This window comes from Diuraphis noxia, unplaced genomic scaffold (assembly GCF_037042655.1).
Source record: "Diuraphis noxia isolate RWA-SAM2 unplaced genomic scaffold, SU_Dnox_SAM2 contig0001, whole genome shotgun sequence".
Lineage (NCBI taxonomy): Eukaryota > Metazoa > Arthropoda > Insecta > Hemiptera > Aphididae > Diuraphis > Diuraphis noxia.
Genome location: NW_028301711.1, coordinates 6,354,359 through 6,368,716, shown reverse-complemented (window position 1 = coordinate 6,368,716; position 14,358 = coordinate 6,354,359). Strand labels below are relative to the sequence as shown.

The following is a 14,358-nucleotide window of genomic DNA, read 5'->3' as shown; positions in this document are numbered from 1 at the left end:
TGCTGGGACGCTACAAATTTGGCGCAGTCGGTAGGATTTTCCATCAACGGGAAGCTGAAAATTTTTTATTTTCAACTTCACGGAGGCAACTCACCCAAGAGTCACGTTTGGAGGACTGGTCACCTTCCAGCAACTCTGGGAAAAAGAGAATCTACGTAGCAAGCAGCTAGAGCAGTCAGGACAACAACAAGAGCAACAATGGAAGCAACTCAAGCAGTGACAGTATTGTGAGTTGTAATTTAAGTTTTGGGGTACTTATGTAGGAATTTTAATTATAAGGCTCTGTCACGTCTCCTTTGGATCTGTTAGGACCATCGTATAAAATTTATTGTGAAGGTGTATATATATATATTATCTACTTAAAGAAATAATATGGTAGGTAATGTATAAAAGTGTAGGAAAATTTTGAGAAATATATATATGTTATCTACTTAAAGAAATAATATGGTAGGTAATGTATAAAAGTGTAGGATAATTTTGAGTATATAAAGGGTATATGTACCGATAAAAGTGTTATAAAGAGAATAAATGAGTATAAAGTGAATTTAAATAAATGTTATATGAGAATAATTTTGTGGTATAAATTAATATAAAATGAATATAAGTGAAAATAAATGAGAATAATTTTGAGATATAAAAGTGAATATAATATAATTGAGGAAATAATAAAGAGTATATATATAATTGGAATTACGCGCGTAATGTCATATAATGCAATGTCATATAATAGAGTGAATTGAAATAAAGAGATATTGAGTTAAAAAAATAATTGAGAGTTTATTAAATGGTAGTTAAACCATAATTTTTGTGATTTTGAGAAATATTGATATAAATGGATAATTGAGTTTTAAAAAGAAGAAATAAATAAGTGAATAAATATTTGAAATAAATGTGCGCACATACATATATAAGTTGAATTAAAAGAGAAATACTAAAGAGTAAAATTGAATAAAGTGTAATTGAGAAAAGATATATAATAGAGTAGCTTAGGGGCCCTAGAATAAGCATTATATTAAATAAATTAGTGAGAAATAAATCGTAGTGAATATTGGAGTATTGGGTAATAAATATTATAGTTACTATTAGTAGGTAATTAAATTAAGAATTTCAAAATAAATATTTTGAACAGTTATAGAATTAATAATAAATAGTGGTTATTATAAATAGTGATAGAATAGTTAGCGAAATTAGAATACAATTTAGGTATTTAAATTTTAGGCACATAAAATAAATAAATAATTTTATTATTTAATTTTACTAAATGAATAAAATATACATTGATGAATAAAAATTTGGGAGATACGTCAGAGAATCCGACAGGGAATTTAACGGAAATAAATAACGATAGTACTGCGGACATAGGCGTACAGGTAGGAGAGGCAAGCGGTACTAGGGGTAGTACACACGGAATTAGTCGCAGAAAACCGAATCAGAAAAGTTAGTAACGCTACACTAGAAATGGAATTCGATAAAGCTACGTCCCTTATACCGATATGTACGGGCGCTAACAATGTCGCGAAATTTATTAATACGTGTGATATTGTTGTAAAAGCAGTAGATAAGGATAAATTAGACTTATTAGTTAAAGTAATAAATTCGAAGTTAGCCGGAAATGCTTTAGAAGCATGTAAATACCGCGAGACTAGTACATGGAATAGTATAAAGTCAATTTTAAAGGGAGCTTTTGAACATAAGTCATCTGAGAGGACACTGACTTTAGGGTTACACTTCGAATCGAGGAAATCTATTATAAATTATGTACAATTGCAACAGAGAAATTAAATGAAGCCGAAGCCAAAATCTATAAAAGTCAACTTAAAAATCAGGCAGTAATAATTTTTGTTAATGGGTTACCAAAACATTTAAATCTTGCACTAAAAGCTAGGGATCCAAAAACTTTAGAGGATGCTATGCAGGTAGCGAAAGACGAAGAAACCGAATATAACGCTAATTTAGATGTAGAAAAATTACGGAAAAACTTGGAAAGGCAAGATTTAAACGGGGGAAATGTACTTGAAAATAAGTTTAGGAAACAAGGAAATGATAATAATAGTAACAAACAAAATTTTAATCTCGGAAATAATAGATACAATAATTATAACAACGGGATTAACGATTCTAATACCTAGGCGAACTAATAATAACGTATATAATAATGCATTTGATAAAAATTTTAATCGGAACGGATATAATAACGGAAGACAAAACTAGAGCAATTTTAATCAGCGTAATAATAATCAAAACAGGATATCGCCAAATAACGCAGGATGTTATATCTGTGGCGGCACAAATCATTTCGCACGAGATTGTAGGCAGGCAGGTCAAAATCTGAGACAAAACATTAATATGAATAGACAACAAATTCCAAATTTCAATCCGCGTAGAAACAACAATAGTAATAATAACGTGGAACCACTGAGTTGCACATATTGCAATAAAAGAGGACACGAAATTTCGAGTTGTTACACAAAACAGCGAAACGATAGGAATAACGCAAATTTGTCGGGAAACGCTCAGATGCCAACCTCGAGTGGGGTGAGATTGGTACATCAAATAATCGATTCAGAACCCTCACAGAGCGATGCTTACGCATTTCAACAGCTATAATTCAACATCATATAATGTTACAATCACCTAGTTTTAATACAGAAAATGTTCAATTACTATTAGACACGGGTAGCGATTTAAATTTAATAAAAATAAATAAATTAAGTGGTAACACGATAATAAATGAAAATGAAAAAATTTATCTAAAAGGCATAAACGAAAAAATAGTTCCTACAATTGGACGTACAATAATTACATTAATAATAGATAAAAACGAATTTAAAACTGACTTTTTTGTAGTAGATAAACAGTTTCCGGTCGATAAAGACGGAATACTAGGACAGAAATTTCTGATGGAAAATAACGCTATAATCGATATCGCAAATAGTACATTAACAATAAAAGATAAAAATGACTTTAACGAAAATAAAATATGTTTCACATTAAAACCGCGAACGGAAACGGTGGTTTGCATACCGATTGCAGATCCCGATATAGAAAATAAAAATATTTTAATAAATAAACAACATTTAACAGAGGATGTGTATTGTGCAAATATATATAATACGGTTAAAAATGGCAAGATTACAGTTAGTGTATTAAATATATCAGAAGTAACACAGGAAGTGAAAGTAGCTCAGATTAATAAAATATCATATGAATACGACGTGGATACAGATAATCACGAAATAAAAAATATAGTTCATGATAATGCACGCGTAGATAAAATAAAAAGTCTTATTAGGAGCGACCATTTAAATACAGAAGAACGCGAAACGATAATAAAAATTTGTGAGCAATATGCCGACATATTTTATTTAGAGAACGATTATTTAACTATGACAACGGCGGCGGAACACGTAATCAAATTACCTGTTGACCAAGCCCCAGTTCATCGAAAACCATATAGGCTACCGCATGCGCAGTTACCTATAATTGAGGCAGAACTTGCGAAAATGGAAGAAAACGATATCATAGAACGGAGTATGAGTCTGTTTAACGCACCACTTTTATTAGTGAAAAAGAAGGCAGACGCGTCAGGGAAGGAAAAGTTTCGAGTAGTTATAGATTTCAGGGCATTAAATAATGTTACCTTAAACGAATTCCACCCTTTACCGAATATCACAGAGATTCTAGACCAACTAGGTCAATGTCAGCTTTTCACTCTACTCGACCTTCGAGCGGGATACCATCAGGTACCTTTAGCAAAAGATTCTAGAGAGCTTACGGCCTTTTCAACAGGTCAAGGTCATTACCATTTTAAGCGATTAGTGATGGGATTGGCGTCAGCACCCAGTACATTCGCACATATGATGGCAAACGTTCTATCGGGACTGATTGGAGTAAAGTGTTTAGTTTATCTAGATGACATAATAATATACGCGAAAAACTTAAGTGACCATAACAATAAATTAATTAGTGTATTCGAAAGATTACGTATACATAATCTAAAAATAGAACCAGATAAATGTGAGGTTCTCAAACGAGAATGCCTGTTCCTAGGACATATAATTTCGGAACATGGAATTAAACCAGACCCTAAGAAAGTTACTGCAGTTCTAGATTTTCCAATACCAAAGAATGTAAAACAAATAAAAAGTTTTCTAGGGCTTAGTGGATATTACCGGAAGTTTATAGAAAATTATAGCTCGATAGCTAGACCGATGACTAGGTTGTTAAAGAAAGATGTAAAGTTCGATTGGGACGATGATTGTCAACAAGTGTTTGATAAATTAAAAACATTACTTTGTTCAGAACCAATTTTGCAATATCCAGATTTTACGAAAGAATTTATACTTACGACCGACGCGAGTGGGAAAGCGCTAGGAGCAATATTATCACAAGGAAAGATAGGGAGCGATCTACCTATATCATACGCGTCTAGGACATTGAGTCAATCGGAAGCGAATTATTCAACAACGGAATTAGAATGTTTGGCAATTATATTTGAGGTCAAACATTTCAGACCATATCTCTACGGTAGAAAGTTCACGATTCTTACAGATCATCGACCATTATCTTGGTTGTTTAACTTAAAAGATGCTTTATCTAAATTAGCAAGGTGGAGAATCGAATTGGAACAATATACATATGAAATTAGGTATAAACCAGGTGTACAAAACGCGAATGTAGACGCGTTAAGTCGGATGTATAATATTAAAGAAATAAAAGATGAAAGTTACGCAAACTTTCTTGAAAAATCGGAAACTATGATAATAACCGATAGAAACGTAAAAGAGGTACACGGTGAACTAATAGAGTCACCAAATGAATACAATATAGTGTCCGAAATAGAAAAGTATTATAATTTTAGGTCAGGAATAAATTACGAACTAAAACAAAGATTCGGAAAGGATAAAACGCTAAAATCGAATAAGGATATCGGGGGCGTTGTAAAATTTAAAACGGACGATAGATATATAATATTTTTGATAACAAAAAGTAAACAAAAGCAATTAGCGACGTATGAAAATATGCATCTCGCATTATTGAATTTAAAATATTTCTGCGAAAAACATTCATTAACTAAGTTAGCTATGAACCAGTTAGGGCGGAAAGACGGTTTAGATTGGGCAAAAGTTCGATGTATGATACGATATGTATTTCGTAACACAAACATCGAGATAATAATCTGTACTAAATTAGAATACAGTAAGGAGGAAAAATTAGTTATTTTTAAACAATTTCATGATTCTTTACTAGGATGTCACGCAGGAATACATAGAACATATAAAAAAATTAAACGGCAATTTAACTGGCCAAATTTAAAGCAGGAAGTAAAAGATTACATAAAAGGTTGTGCTTCATGTCAGGCGAATAAAACTACTAACAAACATCATAGAAGTCCCATGGTAATCACTACGACAAGTTCTAAACCATTCGAAAAATTATTTATGGACATTGTAGGACCATTAATAGAAACTGAGTCAGGTTTCAAGTACATACTTACTTTTCAGGACGATTTGACAAAATATTCGTTGGGAGTCCCGTTACATGACCACACGGCGAATACGGTAGCGAAAGAATTTGTTACTAAGTTCGTATGCGTGCATGGAATACCTCAAACGATTTTAACAGATCAGGGCACTGATTTTCTTAGCAAAATCTTTTCCGAAGTATGTAAATTACTAAAGATTAACAAAATAAATACAAGTCCTTATCATCCACAAACCAACGGTAGTTTAGAAAGGTCACATAGAACTTTAGCCGAATATCTAAGACATTACGTAGATAAAGATTTAAATAATTGGGATCAGTTACTGCCTTACGCACTATTCGTATATAACTCGACAGAACACACCGCAACTAATTACCAACCGTATGCGTTGTTATATGGAAGAGATTTAGATATACCAGTAAAATTAAAATGTAATCCAGAACCTAGGTATAATTATGACGATTATGTATTCGATCTAAAACAGAAAATGCAAGAGTCGCATAAAATCGCGAGAGAAAGGTTAATACAAAAGAAAATAAAATCTAAAAATCATTATGATAAAAAGGTTCACAGTGAGGACTTAAGGATAAAAGATCTAATATTACTTAAAGATAAAACCCAAAAGAATAAATTGAGCGCGTTATGGAAAGGACCATATGAAATTCTAGAAGTCCTAGATAGTGAAAACGTGGTAATAGCGTGAGGTAGACAGCGGGTCACCGTGCATAAGAACGATGTAAAGAAATACTATGAGACCATGGTATAAAGTAAATAAAAAAAAAATAGATAATTAAATATTGTGTAAAGAAAAAGTAATAGACGTAAGTAATAATAGAGTAGTACGTAATTAGCGAAATTAGATATAGATATAAGTAGTAAATAAGTGAAGAAATGGAATAATCATAAGAAGAAGATATTTTCATAAATAAATAGGTATAAACCCAAAATAGTAATAAGAAAATGTACTATTATAGATTAATGATCGTAATGGCAGCCCACGGGGACTCAGACATTCCGGACGAGTCAAGTGTGCAAACTAAAATATATTATAAATACACGGCGGGTAACGTAGTTATCAAAAATGTGACGGAAACTCAACATAATGATATATTAATACCTTATATGTATGGACGGAGGTGTAACTTAAACAAGTTGCGAATTAAGTGTACTACGTCAAGTGGCGATGACATGGAAGTAGGAGTAAGAGATCACCCAAGAATGATGGTGCTAGAAAGGAAGTGTGTATTGGTTATAATGAGTTTAGATGGTAAAGAGGATACGACCGTTATTGCTAATAACCTTTACTTAATGCACCACATATTGGATTTGGAACCGGTAATGGAAATACAGACTACAGAAGCAACAGAAGTGACACAAGGGGGAACTGAAGTGAAGAAGAGATCCCTACCTGATAGTCTGAACTCTACCACCGCTACGAATAATATGAATGAAACAGCAAGGACAGAATCAATCATCAATTCGACATTATCAATAGCTGAAGCAACGAGACCAGTTAATGGAACGAGTTTGGTTAAGCAAGACAACGCGACGACCACTACTATGACGACACGAACGGATAATGCCACTAAACTTACGACCGAAAATCCACCCACAACTAGAGTAAAGAGGGGGACCACGCAATATACGCCAAGTTTTATGATCAAGGTACCACAAAGAACCACGGACGCTGGACAGAACAGTCACAAGCATACTAAATTTTACGACGCATCTGATGATGAAATAATTAATAAATTGAATACGGACGACAACGGTATCAATAACACGAATAGTATATTCGAAACTGGGTATACAGAGAAAGAAAAGAGCGATAAAAAGGCAAAAACTAATGGGAATATAAATCTTTTAAACTACATGGTCTACGTTTTAACAGGATCATTGTTAATGACGACTATATTATTAGCACTTTTTATTAAATGTAATTATAGATGTGTACATAAAAGTAGGTACAGATATATGGTACAAACGCTAAGTGAAGGTCAGGAAATGAGACAAACAGAATGCTGAATAAAATATGAAAGTAACACGAAAGATAGTATAATATAAGAAATAAACTATAAATTAATCACGTAGATAAATAAATTAATAAAGGAAGTAGAATTAGTAAATATTGATAGAGATGTACAATAGGTACGCTGTAGGAAGTAATTGATTAAGTAGAAAAAAAAGTAATAAAGTAAATAAATAATAATGGCGGGAATATAGGAATTAATTAAGTTACTAAATATAAGGTATATGTATACTAACATGTACTAATAAGTATATTATTACGTAGGTTAACACTAGTGACAATGAGTCAAGGACAACTTCCGTATACCATCGAAGAATTTAAAAATCAAACAACAATGTTTTGCGAAAATCGAGGGGTAGTTAGAATCGAAGGGGCTATGTGGGAGTTCGTAACATATGTACCATTAGAAAATTACGATGCTAGGCATGATAAACTATATAATGAAATTATGTCAATGACCAGCCATTGCAAGGATAAGCTGATGGAATATGAAATCTGTTCACGGTTTGATAATATATTGAAAACGATGTTCCAAGAAATCTCTATACAACGAGAGCAAATGTATGAATCTATAGGCAGATATGTGTCCGATAGCAAGGGGGAGTCGACTACGAGAGGTCATAGGGCTAAGCGAGGTTTAGTAAACTTTATAGGATCGGCTATGAAAACGTTATTCGGAGTATGCGATGACGACTGTACGAAGGAAACAACCGAACACATAGGTCAGATAGAACATAGTAATGAGAATATGATCCATATACTTAAAAATCAAACGACAGTAGTGAAATCAGCCATAATAGGTGTAAGTACGGCTGCCGTCGAAATAAATAAATTATACGGGGAGTTGGAAGAAAAACAAGGGATGTTATATAAAAAGATTAGCGAATTAGCAAACAATACACACACGCTAGAAACTCTGATTCTCACGAATAGAATACATAGTATTTTCACGGCATTACTAACACAATACGCATACGAAACCACCACGATCAGTGCGATTATAAACGCAGCTAGAACGGGGGTACTTCATCCGTCGCTTATAACGCCACGGGAACTTGCAAAACATCTAACTGAAATTAAGTTAGTTTTACCACTCAATTTTAATTTACCAATGGGTACAAAACCGAGCGAGATATATGAACTAAGCAAAATTACTAAAATGGCAGTTTTTTATAGCGGTAATCAAATAGTTTTTCTAATTAGAATACAAGGATCACGGAAATAGAATTAACATTATACAGGATTTTACCTATACCACACCCGATAGAAACACAATTAAACGGAAATATAGATTATAAACACAGTATCATTCTAAAACCAGAATTCCAATACATCGGTATTACTAGAAATCGTAGGCAATACACCACGTTTACGGAAACGCAATTACTTCAATGTAAGGAAACCGAAGTTTTTACAATTTGTCCAGAATTTCAACCTATCCAACATGAGTCGGAAAACCAACCATGTGAAATAACGTTATTTAAAAATCCGGACACTCTACCAAGCTCATGCGAGGCAGGTAATATCATATTATCTAAAAATATATTTCATAAATTAAAATATGCAAATGCATGGATCTATACAACTAGTGGGGAAACCTTAACAATAACATGCCAAGGAAATAGAGAACCATATATAGTAAAGCTAAAACATCAGGGGTTAATCAATCTAAATCAAGACTGTAGGGCATATGCCGAAGATATCATATTGAATCCAACGAGAGATATTAAATCTAAATACTACGTTAACTTTATACCACGAGTAGGGGAAGGGAAGTTGGTAGCAACGCTTCCTAGGCAAATTAAAAACTTGAATCTACCTAATATAAAGACCAGACATGATTCACATAAATTAGATAACGTAAACGATTTAACACATTCTTTAGACGACGTACAAAGTATGATCGATGACGAAATATTTAGGCAATCGGGACATGTGACCGATAATGAAAATAATAATTACTTGATATATATAATAATAGGATTGATGACCTTTGCGACAATACTATTGTTATTTATATATATAACGTATAAGTGTAGATTAAACACTTGGGAACCGATTAAACCACGATATAATATAACTCCACACCCTATACCAACAAGTCGAAGTACATTTTATGTTGATACACCGATAATTGCGGAAGAAAGACCTAAAAGTCCACTACTGGGGGATACACCGGACAGATTGTCCTTATCTCCACCAAGAATAAAAGATTAAATTACTGTAAGGGAAATGTAAAATAATCAATATTAGAAAGTAATAAAATTATAAAAAAAAAAAAATATAAAGATAATAATTAAGTATAATTCGTAAATAAGATATAAGTATAATATAATAATGCTATGTACTGACGTCCCGCTGAGACATCTAAACACGCATATACACGTAGATATGTATAAGTGACCCTGGGGCGTATGATTTCGCCAACCAATTATATTGTGTAGGACCTAAATAGTTATATCGAAGGCCAAACTTCTAGCCTTTCCAAAATATTACCATAATTGGAATTAAATATACGAAATATTAAATATGAAATCGTAGTCTTGGCAGGCGTATCTAGAGATATGATTAATGTCGTCGGGTTATGGAGATTACGTGTCGCGAATAACCAGGATGTGGCCGACCGGTCGCATGGGCGTGGGAAGCTGCGATATTAAAATAATACACGCGTACGCTTTTGCACGACTCGGCCATGGACACATACGTATCTTATCGATAGGAGAGGAAATGCAGAGAGTAGGACTATCTGGACTATATAGGAGAGCCCCGATTAGACCCAATTCAGACGTGAGCCACCAGAGTCAGAACAAGCACCTTCACGCCAGACACCAGTCCAATTTAATTATTCGGACTTAGAATATTTTGCAACCAAATCATTTTGTGCAGTAAAAGTGTTTTATTTACATAGTGATCAAATAAATATCTAATAAATTAATCACAAATTAAGTTGTTATACTTATTACACCCAATCCATCTACCTCAACACCAGTCGTTTGTCCTCCTGTATGCTGGGATGCTACAATAAAGTATAGTATAAAATAGGCGGTAAGAATAGATTTAAAACTATACATATTAAAAATAATGACCTATTAACTTAATCAACAGAAAAGAAACACACAAGTTTGTCATATGGTTCTGATATCCGGGGCCACATCCAATAGTTTGGACAGATACAAAATAAGGAAATTGGAAGGAAGACCGTTAATACTACCAACCAACACGGAGGTCAGACCTATATTGGACCGAGGTCCGAGAGGTTGTGGTAGTAAGAAGAGAAATTAAACGTATTTTTAGATGTAAGGAAGTGTTGAGAGATACTTGTTTAGGACAGTTAGAGTTAAGTTTAAACACAGAATTAAATAATTTAAATACGGAATATATAGAGGAATATTTAGCACATGGGGATAAAATTAATATAATCGTACTATGGAACGGACATTCGGATGTAAGGGTATTATATAAATTAAAAATATACCAGGTTCCGGTTCTTAACATTACTTGTTACGACACGAGGTTCGACCAAAATTTCAATATAAGGTTAGAAAAACTAGCAAATAAAGAGATAATATTCGAAACCGATATCGGAAAGTTCGACAAAATAGGGAGATTACTGAACCTCCAAGAAACGCATGATGTAGTTTGTAAAAAGACGCATAATATAACACATGCCCATGATCCTCGGACTGATGTACAATTTACAAAATGTATATTTGACCACGTAATAAGAAAAATGGGGATATGATAATTTAATTAAACATTTTAGATAACTATAGGTAGAGAATAGAAAACTATGGATGGACCGCTACGACTTGAGACCTATGCAAAAGAGTCGTAACGGATATGTCCATAGGTTGGAATAGATAAAGAACACCGGAAAAACCGGATAGTACCTATAGACTAGAATATATATATATACACTTAAAACGTATAGAATGTATGGTTAAGGGAATTAAATTAAAGGGATAAGTTAGTTAAAGGAACTTTATTAATATTGTTATAAAAAAAAAAAAAATGAAAAAAAAATAATGTAAACTATGGTTATGGGAAAATATTATTATTAGTATTATAGGACAATTATGTTAATCAAATAAATAAACAATTAATGGAATATACATGTACTACTAACACAATCTTTATTATTATATAAGTACGAACAAAAAAAAAAACAAAAAATATATTATTAATATAACTATTAACCAAAAATATATCATATTATATAAAACATTATTATTATTGTAATCTAATTATTGTAAATGCGATAAGCATATAGATATATTTATACATTATAATCATTGCATGTAAAACTATGAAATTGTAAGAACTTGTAAAACATATAACATTTGAATTTGTACACAAGCTAAAGCTTGTAAATGTAAAAATGTAAAGTAACTGTTACATATACTATTTAAAGATTTCTGTCTTGAGGACAGAAACCTTTTTTTTAGGGGGGAGGTGCTATGTACTGACGTCCCGCTGAGACATCTAAACACGCATATACACGTAGATATGTATAAGTGACCCTGGGGCGTATGATTTCGCCAACCAATTATATTGTGTAGGACCTCAATAGTTATATCGAAGGTCAAACTTCTAGCCTTTCCAAAATATTACCATAATTGGAATTAAATATACGAAATATTAAATATGAAATCGTAGTCTTGGCAGGCGTATCTAGAGATAACATTAATGTCGTCGGGTTATGGAGATTACGTGTCGCGAATAACCAGGATGTGGCCGACCGGTCGCATGGGCGTGGGAAGCTGCGATATTAAAATAATACACGCGTACGCTTTTGCACGACTCGGCCATGGACACATACGTGTCTTATCGATAGGAGATGAAATGCAGAGAGTAGGACTATCTGGACTATATAGGAGAGCCCCGATTAGACCCAATTCAGACGTGAGCCACCAGAGTCAGAACAAGCACCTTCACGCCAGACACCAGTCCAATTTAATTATTCGGACTTAGAATATTTTGCAACCAAATCATTTTGTGCAGTAAAAGTGTTTTATTTACATATTAATCAAATAAATATCTAATAAATTAATCACAAATTAAGTTGTTATACTTATTACACCCAATCCATCTACCTCAACACCAGTCGTTTGTCCTCCTGTATGCTGGGACGCTACACTACCGTGAATTATACCTTTATTTTTATTATCTATTAATTTTTGCTGTGAATTTTATTATATATATTATTTAGTATCATTTATGCTTGATATACGGGCTACAGCTCTAATAGCTCCCGTCATATTATATTGTCATTTGCTTGGCCATAAGGGCCGCTCATTTATATTTATATCTAACCTAACCTTGTTCTGTTGGGTCAGAAGGGCCACAATATATTGTATACTGTTATAGCCATAATGGCTTGATTTATTATATTTATTATATTTTTTATACTTATTGTGTTGCTGTTATTTTATTATATATTTGTATTATTACTATTATTGTATATTATACAGCATCTATACAGCATTACAAAGGTTGCACTCGAACGTTTCCACACATGTTGCGGCTCTGAGGACACTAGGGCAACCTGTGGATCACTGGGATGCATGGTTAATCACAATAATAACAAGTAGGTTAGACAAGGGTACCGGACATAGTTGGCAGCTTCATTTGAGAAATACTGAGTTACCAGCATATAAGGATCTCGAAGCATTTTTGGCTAGTCGATGCGTAGCAATGGAAAGCTCGGAGACTGTATGTCCAAACACAATTTCTACTAAGCTCACCAATATTAATAATCGTAAGACGATGTTCTCTAAGACACCTCAGCTTACAAGGAAGGTGTTAATTTCTACTAATAATAGGCCAGTCCGTCCGTGTCCATGTTGCTCTGAAAGTCATAGGTTGTTTGCGTGTGAGCAATTCAAAGCTCTCCCAGTAACGGAACGCTTGAGCATGGCAAGAGTATCACAGCTATGCTTCAACTGTTTAGGTCCGTTCCACTCTGCTGAAAGCTGCAGATCAACTTATACGTGTCAAAGGTGCAAGCAGAAGCACAACACACTTCTTCATTATGAGAAGCCACTTACAGCTGGCCAAATCAGTGTTTCAGATCAAGCTAAAAGCAACATTGATACTACCTCAAGCCAAGATTCAAGTCATAGTGTAGCAAGTCCCTCACAAGGAGGAAATGGTCATGTGTTTCTTTCTACAGCGTCTGCTCTAGCAGAAGATCGGTACGGTGAATTCAAAACATGTCGTGTTATATTGGACAATGGATCACAGATGAACTTTGTATCCAAATGCTTCGCTAATTTATTGCAACTTCCACGCAATAGAACGATACTCCCTATAAGTGGCATTGGAACAAATCGAACACAGTCTGTCTCAAGTATATCAGTAAAGGTGAAATCTCGAGTAAAGCAATTTGAAGTCGACTTGGTTTGTCACATACTACCAATAGTGATAGATGCCTTACCAAGTTGTTCAAAACCGAAAGGTGGATGGGAGATTCCAGAAGAACTAGTACCACAACTGGCCGTCCCGTCGTTCGATTCAACAGGAAGTGTTGACTTGCTCATTGGTGGCGGTATCTTTTATGATTTAATTGAGCCGGCAAGGATCCGGTCGCAAAAGGAAGCTGTTTGCTTGCAAGACTCAAAGTTTGGGTGGCTTGTTACAGGAGAGGTGGGCACTATCTCACTTTTGGCTACATGTTCAATTGGTGAAACCTGCCAGGACAATCTCAGGATACCAAGCAATAATGAATCTGAAGTGTATGGAGTTGCATCAAAACCAAATAAGAAATGTATTGAAGAACAGAAAGCTCTCAAACATTTTGATGAAACTGCAAAGCGAGATCAGGCATGAAGATTCGTTCTGCGAC

The 14,358-nt window shown here is 33.7% G+C and overlaps 1 protein-coding gene across 1 annotated transcript; it reads left to right on the top strand.

The window, feature by feature from the left end:
• Positions 1-149: 149 nt before the first annotated feature.
• On the top strand, positions 150-14,342 carry LOC149059364 (uncharacterized). The gene is made up of 3 exons (XM_089223804.1): positions 150-227; positions 7,779-8,709; positions 13,725-14,342. Exons 1-3 carry the CDS (start codon positions 199-201, stop codon positions 14,340-14,342), a joined length of 1,578 nt encoding a protein of 525 aa, XP_089079930.1. The 5' UTR covers positions 150-198.
• Positions 14,343-14,358: the final 16 nt, after the last annotated feature.